The sequence below is a fragment of the Pinus tabuliformis genome, chromosome 2_2 (assembly GCF_031772625.1).
Source record: "Pinus tabuliformis cultivar Carrire ecotype Pingquan chromosome 2_2, CPIR1, whole genome shotgun sequence".
Lineage (NCBI taxonomy): Eukaryota > Viridiplantae > Streptophyta > Pinopsida > Pinales > Pinaceae > Pinus > Pinus tabuliformis.
Genome location: NC_142300.1, coordinates 707,755,179 through 707,771,164, shown reverse-complemented (window position 1 = coordinate 707,771,164; position 15,986 = coordinate 707,755,179). Strand labels below are relative to the sequence as shown.

At 37.7% G+C, this 15,986-nt stretch overlaps 4 protein-coding genes and 2 pseudogenes across 4 annotated transcripts; 3 read left to right on the top strand and 3 right to left on the bottom strand.

Annotated features, from left to right (window-relative positions):
* The first annotated feature begins 891 nt into the window (after positions 1 to 891).
* On the top strand, positions 892 to 1,542 carry LOC149194634 (cytochrome P450 77A1-like). The gene has a single exon (XM_089407741.1). The coding sequence runs from the start codon at positions 892 to 894 to the stop codon at positions 1,540 to 1,542; it is 651 nt and encodes a 216-aa protein (XP_089263867.1).
* A 1,265-nt stretch (positions 1,543 to 2,807) lies between these two features.
* LOC149194633 (catalase isozyme 2-like) lies at positions 2,808 to 3,960 on the bottom strand. Its single transcript, XM_089407740.1, has 3 exons — positions 3,709 to 3,960; positions 3,506 to 3,595; positions 2,808 to 2,861 (listed from the first exon to the last, which is right to left on the bottom strand). The coding sequence occupies exons 1-3, from the start codon at positions 3,958 to 3,960 to the stop codon at positions 2,808 to 2,810; spliced, it is 396 nt and encodes a 131-aa protein (XP_089263866.1).
* Positions 3,951 to 4,513, bottom strand: LOC149194632 (catalase isozyme 1 pseudogene; annotated as a pseudogene).
* A 2,833-nt stretch (positions 4,514 to 7,346) lies between these two features.
* Positions 7,347 to 7,997, top strand: LOC149194631 (cytochrome P450 77A1-like). Its single transcript, XM_089407739.1, has one exon. The coding sequence runs from the start codon at positions 7,347 to 7,349 to the stop codon at positions 7,995 to 7,997; it is 651 nt and encodes a 216-aa protein (XP_089263865.1).
* Positions 7,998 to 9,927: 1,930 nt separating this feature from the next.
* On the bottom strand, positions 9,928 to 10,978 carry LOC149194630 (catalase isozyme 1 pseudogene; annotated as a pseudogene).
* Positions 10,979 to 11,705: 727 nt separating this feature from the next.
* LOC149194629 (cytochrome P450 77A1-like) lies at positions 11,706 to 14,452 on the top strand. The gene is made up of 2 exons (XM_089407738.1): positions 11,706 to 11,715; positions 13,830 to 14,452. The coding sequence occupies exons 1-2, from the start codon at positions 11,706 to 11,708 to the stop codon at positions 14,450 to 14,452; spliced, it is 633 nt and encodes a 210-aa protein (XP_089263864.1).
* The last annotated feature ends 1,534 nt before the right edge of the window (positions 14,453 to 15,986 follow it).

The window sequence follows — 15,986 nt, the reverse complement described above, 5'->3', positions numbered from 1 at the left end:
CTTCTAGGTTCTTGGAATAATTTATCGACAACATTTACATTTTCTTCTTTGGGAAATCCAGGGTTGTGCTTCATGTATAAGCTATATTTGCAAAAGTGGAAGTCAAAGTAAGAAAAGACACCTCATATCTAATATAATACGTATCGTTCCTTTCTGCTTTGGCCAGGTTTGCTGTTTTGGATACATAATATTTATTACATCTGTTTCGGTCAGATTTATTTTTTTTTCCACCAGAGGAATTTGTAACTGAGCCAATATTGTACTTTATTCACACAAGTCAATTTGAATCACCACAGTTATAACTTTTAGGTGTATACATAAGTTTTTCGTGCCGATCTGAGTTACACCAAACCTCCCCACACATGGTATTTCATTTATACTATCATGCCAGTTAAGCTGCCATTATTTCATTTACACGATCATGCCAGTTAAGCTGCCATTTCTATTATAAGAATATTGCATTACGATGAAGAAAAACAAAAGTCTCTCAAACTAAAATGCAAGACCTGGAAAAATAGGTCCCAATACTATCTTTGTTCCCTGATAAAATGAAAAAAACGGATTCCCGCCAATCCTGCGAATGTTGTAATCTTGAACCTAATAGTCTACTATTATAGCTATTATAATCTTTGGGCACCAATTTGGAAAGCCTCTGGTCACTCTACAAATCACAAAACTTAGCAGATTTGGAAAGCCTCTGGCCACTCTCCAAATCACAAAACTTAGCAGTCATAAGACGGGAAGTCGTTAAACGTGTTCGAATAAGTTACCGTTATTTCTAGTCAAACGTCGGTAAATGACCGCACTCGCCACATTGTGGAGTTCCGTCATCTGATATAAGAAAACTTGCGCATATTAAACATTACACGAAGCCCTTGCATTCGAATTTCCATGGCTATTCTCAATTCCTTTCCCCAGGCTTTTGTGCTCCTCGTAATTTCCTTAATCTTCCTCCGACTGGTTCTCTTGAGGATCGGGCGCTACAGGAACCTGCCGCCAGGCCCCCCGGCATGGCCGATTGTAGGGAACCTCCTTCAGATCGGATTTGACAGAGGTGCCTTCCAGAGATCAGTGAAGAAATTCCACGAAAGATATGGCCCAATATTCACCATATGGCTCGGTCACCGACCTCTGGTGATGATAGTCACCCGCGAGCTTGCCCACGAGGCGCCCATACAGAAGGTCTCCATCTTCTCTGACCGCCCACCCTTTGGCGGGATGCAGAAAATCTTCAGCAGCAACCAACACAGCATCAGTTCGGCCGCATACGGGCCTCTGTGGCGGAGTCTTTGCAGGAATTTGATTAGCGAAGCCCTGAGACCTTCAGCGATGAACGCGTTTGGGGAGGTGAGGGAATGGGGCATCGGCGGCCTGGTGGAATACCTGAGGAATGAAGCGGCTCGGAAAGGGGGAGCGGTGAGCGTCGCGGATCAGTTCCGAAACGCAGAGGAAGACCGAAATGTCAGACCTGAATGGGACAGATGTCAGGTTCATGAATTAACAAACATAACAATGAACAGAAATTGCAGGATTTCCCGCTGAATGTGTGGACGCCTGTCATTAGGAGATTGCAGAACTGCCGGTTCCGACGCTCTAATCCGACGCCATGTGTCAGCATGAGGAAGAAAGGGACGACGAAAGGTCCCTTTCAAAGGAAGGCCTATCGGCCTAATAATAAAGATATCAATTTTTTGTTTTTATTATTTTATATTAACTAGCAATTGCCCCAAAAGGAAGGTGCAAAGAGAGGCCGATAGAAATGTTAAATTGAAAGGAATCAATTTTCATTCAAAATAAAAAATATTATAAGAATTCAATCATCCAAATTAAATCTCAATAAATTGCCCAAAATAAAATAAATCCTTAATCAAAATTATACAAATTATTATTCTTCGTTTCTCTCAATTATGTATGTAATAAAATCCAATCATTCTCTCAATTATTTATATAATAAAATCCAATCAATCATTCTCTCAATTATTTATATAATAAAATCCAATCAATCATTCAAAATTAAGCACATCAAGGCAAGCCAGTCTGCTTGCCCCAGAAATAGCATCTCAATAAACATAAATACATTTGAAGAATACAAATCAGTTCACATAGGTAAAAGATTACCTCAATAAGGTAAAAAATTACCTCAATCTATTGTGTTCAAGATATTTAATTAATTCAATAACTATAACCGTTTATATAAAGGGGGTTATACTCAATCAAAGTAGATTCATCACGCAGAAATTTACACTTCAATTTTCTTTTTCTCAATAAAGATGAGGAATCAGAACTTATCCAGAAATTTACACTTCAATTTTCTCTTTCTCAATAAAGATAAGGAATCAGAACTTGTAACAAAACTGAAGAAAGCAATCAACCCTGCTAAATACTTGTTATTTGAAGAAAGCAATTAACACTGATAAATGCTTATCGATTGAAAGCTGAAATCTTGCCAATTTACTTACAGATGCATTAATCACATCTCATTCCCAGATCATGGATATGAGCAAATTGGAAAATCCAGCATCTCCGAAGCTTAGGCTTTTATGATAATAATTTAATGTTTGAGATGAACCAGGAACTATATATACCAATCTAAACGGCCGACCCTCTGCAGCTTCTTGAACTTGAGAGCAACAGAAAGACCAAAATAATTGCTTCTTGAATTTGAGAGCAACAAAAAGACCAAAGTAATTGCATTGGATCGGTGTGCAGAAACCTCCTCTGCACTCTCTGGCCATCAGGGAAACGGACACATACCCTACAAATATTGAGCCCTTTATCTTCTTGTGGCTCCTCCGGCAGAAATGACACTAAATGACGTTTGGCTTCTCTTGAAGATTTAGCAGCTGGTAGATCACAACAAACTGAAAATACGCATTAAGATACGAATCTCATTTAGTACACATCCATCTCACTATTTCCCCACCAGATAAAGTTGAGGATTGGCAATTAAGTGGACCAATGTCTGTTCTTACTTCATAGTAATATTGACTAGAAACAAATGTTGCATGGTTGTTCTAAGATGTTCCAACACTGTCCTTTCATGATCAGTTGCCATGAAAAGACATCAAGACATCACTGAAGCTTTCCATGTTCTAAAGATGCAACAAATATAGTTTCATGATCAACTGCCATAAAAACGCATCATTGAATCTTTCCAGTCAAGAAGAATGGCATGAAAGAAATATGCTGATGGTGCAAGTGAAACCATACAACCCAAAGTTCTAGTTTGACAAGTTAACAGAGAAAAAGCATTGGTTATCCTCCCAACGAAGACGTCGTGTCAGAGCTCAATCTGGACAGACGTACGAAAAGAGGATCCATTTCAACAGGAATTTTTAGGATTTGTAAAGAGAAATTGTTCATATTCATGAAACAATGCAGGCAAATGAACTAAAGAGTTTAAAACTTTAACCCAAGCTTTAGAGGAAGTCTAATGATTTGTTACACGTTTAAGCTTTAAATCACAGATCTATCACCAAATTCTGGAGAAGTGGTGAGATCTTACCTTCTCCTGCTTGCCAGTATGGGTATGGGAAGGAATGGGAAATCTCTCAGCATGACGAACTGGATCGAACCTTGATGGAAAGTAGTTGACCTGTAATTCCAGCAATTGTTTTGTAAAAATCAAATCTCTCCATGAACATTGACTCGATGTCCAAGTAATACGAGAGGTATTGAAAAAGAAAAAGATTAAAATTATTTACCAACCTCTTGATGCCTGTGCATGAAGTTCATGAATCGCTCATGATGATTATTGTGATGTGCACACTTGGGTGCATTGGCTGGCAGCATCAAATAGTTGGGTCCAAGTCGATGCCTTTGTGTATCTGAGTATGAGAATATCCTTGTTTGGAGTAGCTTATCTTCAGTGTAATAAACACCAGGAACAACAAGAGCAGGAGCAAATGCAAGCTGCTCGTTTTCAGCAAAGAAATTGTCAATATTCTTGTTCAAGACCATGCGTCCTACAGTTTGAAGAGGAAAGATATCCTCGGGCCAAATTTCGTAACATCTAAAGGATCAAAGTCATATTTATCCTCATCCCGAGGATCCATTGTCTGGATAAAAAGTTTCCATTCAGGATAGTTGCCTGCTGCTATAGAATCATAGAGATCCCTGGTTGCATGACTGTGGTTTGTCCCACCTACTACAACTGCTTCATCACCCAATAGACACTTAACTCCACAAGTAGGCCTCCAATGAAACTTCACATAGGTTTGCCTCCCAGCCTTATTAACAAGGGTAAAGGTGTGGACACCAGACCCATCCATATGCCTGTAGTTTAAAGGGATTCCAAGATCATCAAAGAGAAAGGTGAACATATGCAAACTCTCTGGGTGGTGAGAGAAGAAATCTCGAATCCTCCAGTCTTCTTGAATGTGACTTTTGGGATTTGGTTTCAATGCATGAACCATGTCTGGAAACTTCATACCATCGCGAACAAAGAATACAGGAAAATTATTTCCAACAAGATCGAAGTTCCCCTGCAAGAGAAATGAAAATCCCATGAGCTATATGGGAAAAAAAAATGGGGTAGCATCAATTACAGAATAATCCTTTGAAAGAACTTTCAAAAATAGTCAAATATTTGGCCGAATAATGCAACAATTTTGATCATAAAAAACAAATGCCTATTGCAACATACAAGACAAGAAACTTCAAAAAGAAAATGATCCATAAACTTTCTACTCGAACAGAGTTTAATAGAAGATGCAACCTCAATTATCAAAAACGTAGATGTCACTTTCAGCAGGGTACTACCTATATACCAGGGTTCCCCGTACTTGCTTTATTCTGTAAATGGCACTCCCATCTAAGGAAGGATTCATAAAACCAGTGTTGAAAGACTGAAATTGTAGCTATTGCATCAATCCAGAAGACGTTGAACACTTTTTTTATGGAGGCACCTTTTACCAAGCAGGTCTAAAGACGGATACAAGGCCTCTGTAGAGGTTAGCAGGGTACTACCTAGATACCAGGGTTCCCCTTACCTGTGCTTTATTCTGTAAATGGCACTCCCAACTACAGGAAGGCTTCATAAAACGAGTATTAGAAGACAAAAATTGTAGCTACTGCAGAAAGCAAGATGGGAAAAAAATTTGAATTACCTTCTTGTGGCTATGCTTCCTCTAAGCTTACTTATTATTAAATTATGTTATGGTTGTTCGAGAAGAGCGACTTTTCTCTGATGAATATTATGATATTAGTAATATTAGTAAAGTTTACTAATATGTTGGTAATGTTACTAATATGCTTGAAGGTAATTCAAATCTTTTTCCCTTCTAATATTATGATAAACTTATATTCATCATGATATTAGTAATATTAGTAAAGTTTACTAATATGTTGGTAATGTTACTAATATGCTTGAAGGTAATTCAAATCTTTTTCCCTTCTAATATTATGATAAACTTTACTAATATTAACTTTACTAATATCTTAAGCTAGGTAATTCTAAAAATGCTTCATCTTGTTAAGACTGGTTCGAACGGAAATTGGTCACCGAAACCATCTAAAGCAGCCTGCTTTTGCATTAATCACCTATATGACAGAATACCTGCTTAGATTGCAATACATTATACCTGCTTAGATTGCAAGCCTGCAAAATTTCGCATTCCTTGAGATTAGCCAAAAAGTAATAGATATGACAAGGCATCGTCTGAATTGCAAATTAGCCCCTCACCTCTAGGCAGGAGGAATGCTGACATTGTTGGACCCTGGGGTCAACCTTTTCGAAGGGGCCTTTCCATATGAGGTCGGGCGTTCTCCTTCCTTAGAAAGAGATTATCAACCATAATCATCTGAATGGACAATACGAAACAGTCTCTCTGTAAACACCGGATTTTTTTAATCTGGGCATGAAAAGGAAGGTCTTGGAAGGACACATATCTCCCAATCTTGGTGTATTGAGAAACATCACAATGTTAGATATGTCGTACAATCAGGCCCAAGAGCCATACCAGATGGGTTCGGTAAACTCTTAGAGCTCAATGTGTGGCATTTATCCTCAAACTAATTTACAAGGAATATACTATATAAACTCAATAACTGTTCCAAGATATTCAAGTTGCATCTAATCATAAATTACACTGCCTCTTTTCACTGTGACAAAGTTGCCAGACTCGAATCTTCAGAGAAACAACAATACACCTGAAAAGTATGGACTCCATTTCTGGTTTTCGAGGGGTAATACCATTGCATGGTAGTGAGAAGAAGCCTGAAAGACCATTTCTAGGAATATTTGAAGTAGCTTAAATTGCTCTCTGTCAAAATAATAAATATTAAAAATAAGTTAATAACCATTTGAGATATAAGCATGCAACTTAACGTGTGTAGTATGAAGTCAAATGTTCGATTTGTCAAATAATTAACTTCGATGTGTAATTTCTTCAGAGTTGGATGACATACCATCTTTAATTTATATAAATGTGTCATACAATCAGCTTTTTAAGAAACTTCTAGGTTCTTGGAATAATTTATCGACAACATTTACATTTTCTTCTTTGGGAAATCCAGGGTTGTGCTTCATGTATAAGCTATATTTGCAAAAGTGGAAGTCAAAGTAAGAAAAGACACCTCATATCTAATATAATACATATCGTTCCTTTCTGCTTTGGCCAGGTTTGCTGTTTTGGATACATAATATTTATTACATCTGTTTCGGTCAGATTTATTTTTTTTTCCACCAGAGGAATTTGTAACTGAGCCAATATTGTACTTTATTCACACAAGTCAATTTGAATCACCACAGTTATAACTTTTAGGTGTATACATAAGTTTTTCCTGCCGATCTGAGTTACACCAAACCTCCCCACACATGGTATTTCATTTATACTATCATGCCAGTTAAGCTGCCATTATTTCATTTACACGATCATGCCAGTTAAGCTGCCATTTCTATTATAAGAATATTGTATTACGATGAAGAAAAACAAAAGTCTCTCAAACTAAAATGCAAGACCTGGAAAAATAGGTCCCAATACTATCTTTGTTCCCTGATAAAATGAAAAAAACGGATTCCCGCCAATCCTGCGAATGTTGTAATCTTGAACCTAATAGTCTACTATTATAGCTATTATAATCTTTGGGCACCAATTTGGAAAGCCTCTGGTCACTCTACAAATCACAAAACTTAGCAGATTTGGAAAGCCTCTGGCCACTCTCCAAATCACAAAACTTAGCAGTCATAAGACGGGAAGTCGTTAAACGTGTTCGAATAAGTTACCGTTATTTCTAGTCAAACGTCGGTAAATGACCGCACTCGCCACATTGTGGAGTTCCGTCATCTGATATAAGAAAACTTGCGCATATTAAACATTACACGAAGCCCTTGCATTCGAATTTCCATGGCTATTCTCAATTCCTTTCCCCAGGCTTTTGTGCTCCTCGTAATTTCCTTAATCTTCCTCCGACTGGTTCTCTTGAGGATCGGGCGCTACAGGAACCTGCCGCCAGGCCCCCCGGCATGGCCGATTGTAGGGAACCTCCTTCAGATCGGATTTGACAGAGGCGCCTTCCAGAGATCAGTGAAGAAATTCCACGAAAGATACGGCCCAATATTCACCATATGGCTCGGTCACCGACCTCTGGTGATGATAGTCACCCGCGAGCTTGCCCACGAGGCGCTCATACAGAAGGGCTCCATCTTCTCTGACCGCCCACCCTTTGGCGGGATGCAGAAAATCTTCAGCAGCAACCAACACAGCATCAGTTCGGCCGCATACGGGCCTCTGTGGCGGAGTCTTCGCAGGAATTTGATTAGCGAAGCCCTGAGACCTTCAGCGATGAACGCGTTTGGGGAGGTGAGGGAATGGGGCATCGGCCGCCTGGTGGAATACCTGAGGAATGAAGCGGCTCGGAAAGGGGGAGCGGTGAGCGTCGCGGATCAGTTCCGAAACGCAGAGGAAGACCGAAATGTCAGACCTGAATGGGACAGATGTCAGGTTCATGAATTAACAAACATAACAATGAACAGAAATTGCAGGATTTCCCGCTGAATGTGTGGACGCCTGTCATTAGGAGATTGCAGAACTGCCGGTTCCGACGCTCTAATCCGACGCCATGTGTCAGCATGAGGAAGAAAGGGACGACGAAAGGTCCCTTTCAAAGGAAGGCCTATCGGCCTAATAATAAAGATATCAATTTTTTGTTTTTATTATTTTATATTAACTAGCAATTGCCCCAAAAGGAAGGTGCAAAGAGAGGCCGATAGAAATGTTAAATTGAAAGGAATCAATTTTCATTCAAAATAAAAAATATTATAAGAATTCAATCATCCAAATTAAATCTCAATAAATTGCCCAAAATAAAATAAATCCTTAATCAAAATTATACAAATTATTATTCTTCGTTTCTCTCAATTATGTATGTAATAAAATCCAATCATTCTCTCAATTATTTATATAATAAAATCCAATCAATCATTCTCTCAATTATTTATATAATAAAATCCAATCAATCATTCAAAATTAAGCACATCAAGGCAAGCCAGTCTGCTTGCCCCAGAAATAGCATCTCAATAAACATAAATACATTTGAAGAATACAAATCAGTTCACATAGGTAAAAGATTACCTCAATAAGGTAAAAAATTACCTCAATCTATTGTGTTCAAGATATTTAATTAATTCAATAACTATAACCGTTTATATAAAGGGGGTTATACTCAATCAAAGTAGATTCATCACGCAGAAATTTACACTTCAATTTTCTTTTTCTCAATAAAGATGAGGAATCAGAACTTATCCAGAAATTTACACTTCAATTTTCTCTTTCTCAATAAAGATAAGGAATCAGAACTTGTAACAAAACTGAAGAAAGCAATCAACCCTGCTAAATACTTGTTATCTGAAGAAAGCAATTAACACTGATAAATGCTTATTGATTGAAAGCTGAAATCTTGCCAATTTACTTACAGATGCATTAATCACATCTCATTCCCAGATCATGGATATGAGCAAATTGGAAAATCCAGCATCTCCGAAGCTTAGGCTTTTATGATAATAATTTAATGTTTGAGATGAACCAGGAACTATATATACCAATCTAAACGGCCGGCCCTCTGCAGCTTCTTGAACTTGAGAGCAACAGAAAGACCAAAATAATTGCTTCTTGAATTTGAGAGCAACAGAAAGACCAAAGTAATTGCATTGGATCGGTGTGCAGAAACCTCCTCTGCACTCTCTGGCCATCAGGGAAACGGACACATACCCTACAAATATTGAGCCCTTTATCTTCTTGTGGCTCCTCCGGCAGAAATGACACTAAATGACGTTTGGCTTCTCTTGAAGATTCAGCAGCTGGTAGATCACAACAAACTGAAAATACGCATTAAGATACGAATCTCATTTAGTACACATCCATCTCACTATTTCCCCACCAGATAAAGTTGAGGATTGGCAATTAAGTGGACCAATGTATGTTCTTACTTCATAGTAATATCGACTAGAAACAAATGTTGCATGGTTGTTCTAAGATGTTCCAACAATGTCCTTTCATGATCAGTTGCCATGAAAAGACATCAAGACATCACTGAAGCTTTCCATGTTCTAAAGATGCAACAAATATAGTTTCATGATCAACTGCCATAAAAACGCATCATTGAATCTTTCCAGTCAAGAAGAATGGCATGAAAGAAATATGCTGATGGTGCAAGTGAAACCATACAACCCAAAGTTCTAGTTTGACAAGTTAACAGAGAAAAAGCATTGGTTATCCTCCCAACGAAGACGTCGTGTCAGAGCTCAATCTGGACAGACGTACGAAAAGAGGATCCATTTCAACAGGAATTTTTAGGATTTGTAAAGAGAAATTGTTCATATTCATGAAACAATGCAGGCAAATGAACTAAAGAGTTTAAAACTTTAACCCAAGCTTTAGAGGAAGTCTAATGATTTGTTACACGTTTAAGCTTTAAATCACAGATCTATCACCAAATTCTGGAGAAGTGGTGAGATCTTACCTTCTCCTGCTTGCCAGTATGGGTATGGGAAGGAATGGGAAATCTCTCAGCATGACGAACTGGATCGAACCTTGATGGAAAGTAGTTGACCTGTAATTCCAGCAATTGTTTTGTAAAAATCAAATCTCTCCATGAACATTGACTCGATGTCCAAGTAATACGAGAGGTATTGAAAAAGAAAAAGATTAAAATTATTTACCAACCTCTTGATCCCTGTGCATGAAGTTCATGAATCGCTCATGATGATTATTGTGATGTGCACATTTGGGTGCATTGGCTGGCAGCATCAAATAGTTGGGTCCAAGTCGATGCCTTTGTGTATCTGAGTATGAGAATATCCTTGTTTGGAGTAGCTTATCTTCAGTGTAATAAACACCAGGAACAACAAGAGCAGGAGCAAATGCAAGCTGCTCGTTTTCAGCAAAGAAATTGTCAATATTCTTGTTCAAGACCATGCGTCCTACAGTTTGAAGAGGAAAGATATCCTCGGGCCAAATTTCGTAACATCTAAAGGATCAAAGTCATATTTATCCTCATCCCGAGGATCCATTGTCTGGATAAAAAGTTTCCATTCAGGATAGTTGCCTGCTGCTATAGAATCATAGAGATCGCTGGTTGCATGACTGTGGTTTGTCCCACCTACTACAACTGCTTCATCACCCAATAGACACTTAACTCCACAAGTAGGCCTCCAATGAAACTTCACATAGGTTTGCCTCCCAGCCTTATTAACAAGGGTAAAGGTGTGGACACCAGACCCATCCATATGCCTGTAGTTTAAAGGGATTCCAAGATCATCAAAGAGAAAGGTGAACATATGCAAACTCTCTGGGTGGTGAGAGAAGAAATCTCGAATCCTCCAGTCTTCTTGAATGTGACTTTTGGGATTTGGTTTCAATGCATGAACCATGTCTGGAAACTTCATACCATCGCGAACAAAGAATACAGGAAAATTATTTCCAACAAGATCGAAGTTCCCCTGCAAGAGAAATGAAAATCCCATGAGCTATATGGGAAAAAAAAATGGGGTAGCATCAATTACAGAATAATCCTTTGAAAGAACTTTCAAAAATAGTCAAATATTTGGCCGAATAATGCAGCAATTTTGATCATAAAAAACAAATGCCTATTGCAACATACAAGACAAGAAACTTCAAAAAGAAAATGATCCATAAACTTTCTACTCGAACAGAGTTTAATAGAAGATGCAACCTCAATTATCAAAAACGTAGATGTCACTTTCAGCAGGGTACTACCTATATACCAGGGTTCCCCGTACTTGCTTTATTCTGTAAATGGCACTCCCATCTAAGGAAGGATTCATAAAACCAGTGTTGAAAGACTGAAATTGTAGCTATTGCATCAATCCAGAAGACGTTGAACACTTTTTTTATGGAGGCACCTTTTACCAAGCAGGTCTAAAGACGGATACAAGGCCTCTGTAGAGGTTAGCAGGGTACTACCTAGATACCAGGGTTCCCCTTACCTGTGCTTTATTCTGTAAATGGCACTCCCAACTACAGGAAGGCTTCATAAAACGAGTATTAGAAGACAAAAATTGTAGCTACTGCAGAAAGCAAGATGGGAAAAAAATTTGAATTACCTTCTTGTGGCTATGCTTCCTCTAAGCTTACTTATTATTAAATTATGTTATGGTTGTTCGAGAAGAGCGACTTTTCTCTGATGAATATTATGATATTAGTAATATTAGTAAAGTTTACTAATATGTTGGTAATGTTACTAATATGCTTGAAGGTAATTCAAATCTTTTTCCCTTCTAATATTATGATAAACTTATATTCATCATGATATTAGTAATATTAGTAAAGTTTACTAATATGTTGGTAATGTTACTAATATGCTTGAAGGTAATTCAAATCTTTTTCCCTTCTAATATTATGATAAACTTTACTAATATTAACTTTACTAATATCTTAAGCTAGGTAATTCTAAAAATGCTTCATCTTGTTAAGACTGGTTCGAACGGAAATTGGTCACCGAAACCATCTAAAGCAGCCTGCTTTTGCATTAATCACCTATATGACAGAATACCTGCTTAGATTGCAATACATTATACCTGCTTAGATTGCAAGCCTGCAAAATTTCGCATTCCTTGAGATTAGCCAAAAAGTAATAGATATGACAAGGCATCGTCTGAATTGCAAATTAGCCCCTCACCTCTAGGCAGGAGGAATGCTGACATTGTTGGACCCTGGGGTCAACCTTTTCGAAGGGGCCTTTCCATATGAGGTCGGGCGTTCTCCTTCCTTAGAAAGAGATTATCAACCATAATCATCTGAATGGACAATACGAAACAGTCTCTCTGTAAACACCGGATTTTTTTAATCTGGGCATGAAAAGGAAGGTCTTGGAAGGACACATATCTCCCAATCTTGGTGTATTGAGAAACATCACAATGTTAGATATGTCGTACAATCAGGCCCAAGAGCCATACCAGATGGGTTCGGTAAACTCTTAGAGCTCAATGTGTGGCATTTATCCTCAAACTAATTTACAAGGAATATACTATATAAACTCAATAACTGTTCCAAGATATTCAAGTTGCATCTAATCATAAATTACACTGCCTCTTTTCACTGTGACAAAGTTGCCAGACTCGAATCTTCAGAGAAACAACAATACACCTGAAAAGTATGGACTCCATTTCTGGTTTTCGAGGGGTAATACCATTGCATGGTAGTGAGAAGAAGCCTGAAAGACCATTTCTAGGAATATTTGAAGTAGCTTAAATTGCTCTCTGTCAAAATAATAAATATTAAAAATAAGTTAATAACCATTTGAGATATAAGCATGCAACTTAACGTGTGTAGTATGAAGTCAAATGCTCGATTTGTCAAATAATTAACTTCGATGTGTAATTTCTTCAGAGTTGGATGACATACCATCTTTAATTTATATAAATGTGTCATACAATCAGCTTTTTAAGAAACTTCTAGGTTCTTGGAATAATTTATCGACAACATTTACATTTTCTTCTTTGGGAAATCCAGGGTTGTGCTTCATGTATAAGCTGTATTTGCAAAAGTGGAAGTCAAAGTAAGAAAAGACACCTCATATCTAATATAATACGTATCGTTCCTTTCTGCTTTGGCCAGGTTTGCTGTTTTGGATACATAATATTTATTACATCTGTTTCGGTCAGATTTATTTTTTTTTCCACCAGAGGAATTTGTAACTGAGCCAATATTGTACTTTATTCACACAAGTCAATTTGAATCACCACAGTTATAACTTTTAGGTGTATACATAAGTTTTTCCTGCCGATCTGAGTTACACCAAACCTCCCCACACATGGTATTTCATTTATACTATCATGCCAGTTAAGCTGCCATTATTTCATTTACACGATCATGCCAGTTAAGCTGCCATTTCTATTATAAGAATATTGTATTACGATGAAGAAAAACAAAAGTCTCTCAAACTAAAATGCAAGACCTGGAAAAATAGGTCCCAATACTATCTTTGTTCCCTGATAAAATGAAAAAAAACGGATTCCCGCCAATCCTGCGAATGTTGTAATCTTGAACCTAATAGTCTACTATTATAACTATTATAATCTTTGGGCACCAATTTGGAAAGCCTCTGGTCACTCTACAAATCACAAAACTTAGCAGATTTGGAAAGCCTCTGGCCACTCTCCAAATCACAAAACTTAGCAGTCATAAGACGGGAAGTCGTTAAACGTGTTCGAATAAGTTACCGTTATTTCTAGTCAAACGTCGGTAAATGACCGCACTCGCCACATTGTGGAGTTCCGTCATCTGATATAAGAAAACTTGCGCATATTAAACATTACACGAAGCCCTTGCATTCGAATTTCCATGGCTATTCTCAATTCCTTTCCCCAGGCTTTTGTGCTCCTCGTAATTTCCTTAATCTTCCTCCGACTGGTTCTCTTGAGGATCGGGCGCTACAGGAACCTGCCGCCAGGCCCCGGGCATGGCCGATTGTAGGGAACCTCCTTCAGATCGGATTTGACAGAGGTGCCTTCCAGAGATCAGTGAAGAAATTCCACGAAAGATACGGCCCAATATTCACCATATGGCTCGGTCACCGACCTCTGGTGATGATAGTCACCCGCGAGCTTGCCCACGAGGCGCCCATACAGAAGGTCTCCATCTTCTCTGACCGCCCACCCTTTGGCGGGATGCAGAAAATCTTCAGCAGCAACCAACACAGCATCAGTTCGGCCGCATACGGGCCTCTGTGGCGGAGTCTTTGCAGGAATTTGATTAGCGAAGCCCTGAGACCTTCAGCGATGAACGCGTTTGGGGAGGTGAGGGAATGGGGCATCGGCCGCCTGGTGGAATACCTGAGGAATGAAGCGGCTCGGAAAGGGGGAGCGGTGAGCGTCGCGGATCAGTTCCGAAACGCAGAGGAAGACCGAAATGTCAGACCTGAATGGGACAGATGTCAGGTTCATGAATTAACAAACATAACAATGAACAGAAATTGCAGGATTTCCCGCTGAATGTGTGGACGCGTGTGGACGCCTGTCAGTAGGAGATTGCAGAACTGCCGGTTCCGACGCTCTAATCCGACGCCATGTGTCAGCATGAGGAAGAAAGGGACGACGAAAGGTCTCTTTCAAAGGAAGGCCTATCGGCCTAATTATATTTTTATTTTAACCACAAAAATATTTTTATCTTGACTAGTTTATAAGACATTATAACATCTTTACCATATTAAATTATATTTTTGAATAGATTTAATGAAATTTAAAAGTGACGATAATAGAGTTTTTTTAATTTTATTTATTTTCATTATCATTCCCGTTTTCGATATTCTGTTACTTAAAATTCAAATATTGTGTAAATTAAATATTCTCTATAATTATAAATTAAATCAAAATTCAATTTGAAAGTTTAATAGAAAAATGCGTAGTTCGATTGTCCTGGTCCCTTGATGCGAAAGTTTACAGTAGTGTAATAACAACTATTTACATGAAAGGAAATCCTCCGACCATCAATGCCAAAGGACAATAATAAACTAACCATTTACAACACGTTATACTCCAAAAATGATATGATGTGAGCACCCCATACACTATTAAAAAAAATGTATTTATGCTTATAATTTATGAAAAAGGAATGCAAATTTTTTATTAAGATTCCCCTACCTATTGACGTGGAAAACGTGGAAAACATATCTATGGAAATCCTTTTCAAATCATTGAAGTGGGTAGGAACGATTGGAAGCTACACTGCTTGTAAATGCATACTTTCAATCAACAATTCCAAAATTTTATTGCTGGTCCGTGTTAAATGATATGATGTGAGCACCCCATACACTATTTAAAAAAATGTATTTATGCTTATAATTTATGAAAAAGGCGTGCAATTTTTTTATTAAGATTCCCCTACCTATTCACGTGGAAAAAATATCCATGGAAATCCTTTTCAAAACATTGAAGTGGGTAGGAAAGGTTGGAAGCTACACTGCTTGTAAATGCATAGTTTCAATCAACAATTCCAAAATTTTATTGCTGGTCCATGTTAAATGATATGATGTGAGCACCCTATACACTATTAAAAAAAATGTATTTATGCCTATAATTTATGAAAAAGGCATGGAATTTTTTTATTAAGATTCCCCTACCTATTCACGTGGAAAAAATATCCATGGAAATCCTTTTCAAAACATTGAAGTGGGTAGGAAAGATTGGAAGCTACACTGCTTGTAAATGCATAGTTTCAATCAACAATTCCAAATGTTAAATGATATGATGTGAGCACCACATACACTATTAAAAAAAAAATGTATTTATGCTTATAAGTTAGGAAAAAGTCATGCAAATTTTTTATTAAGATTCCCCTACCTATTCACGTGGAAAAAATATCCATGGAAATCCTTTTCAAAACATTGAAGTGGGTAGGAAAGATTGGATGCTACACTACTTGTAAATGCATAGTTTCAATCAACAATTCCAAAATTTTATTGCTGGTCCATGTTTTTCTATTGCTTTTCGTTTAGGAATTTTTTTTTTTTTTTAATATATATATATA

Excerpts from the sequence above, each read along its gene's own strand:
- LOC149194634 (XM_089407741.1), top strand. The coding sequence starts at position 892 with ATGGCTATTCTCAATTCCTTTCCCCAGGCTTTTGTGCTCCTCGTAATT.
- LOC149194633 (XM_089407740.1), bottom strand. The coding sequence starts at position 3,960 with ATGGTCTTGAACAAGAATATTGACAATTTCTTTGCTGAAAACGAGCAG. Across the intron at positions 3,596-3,708 it reads TCATGCACAGGCATCAAGAG|GTCAACTACTTTCCATCAAG; the intron begins GTTGGTAAATAA and ends CTGGAATTACAG. Across the intron at positions 2,862-3,505 it reads ATACTGGCAAGCAGGAGAAG|TTTGTTGTGATCTACCAGCT; the intron begins GTAAGATCTCAC and ends GCGTATTTTCAG.
- LOC149194631 (XM_089407739.1), top strand. The coding sequence starts at position 7,347 with ATGGCTATTCTCAATTCCTTTCCCCAGGCTTTTGTGCTCCTCGTAATT.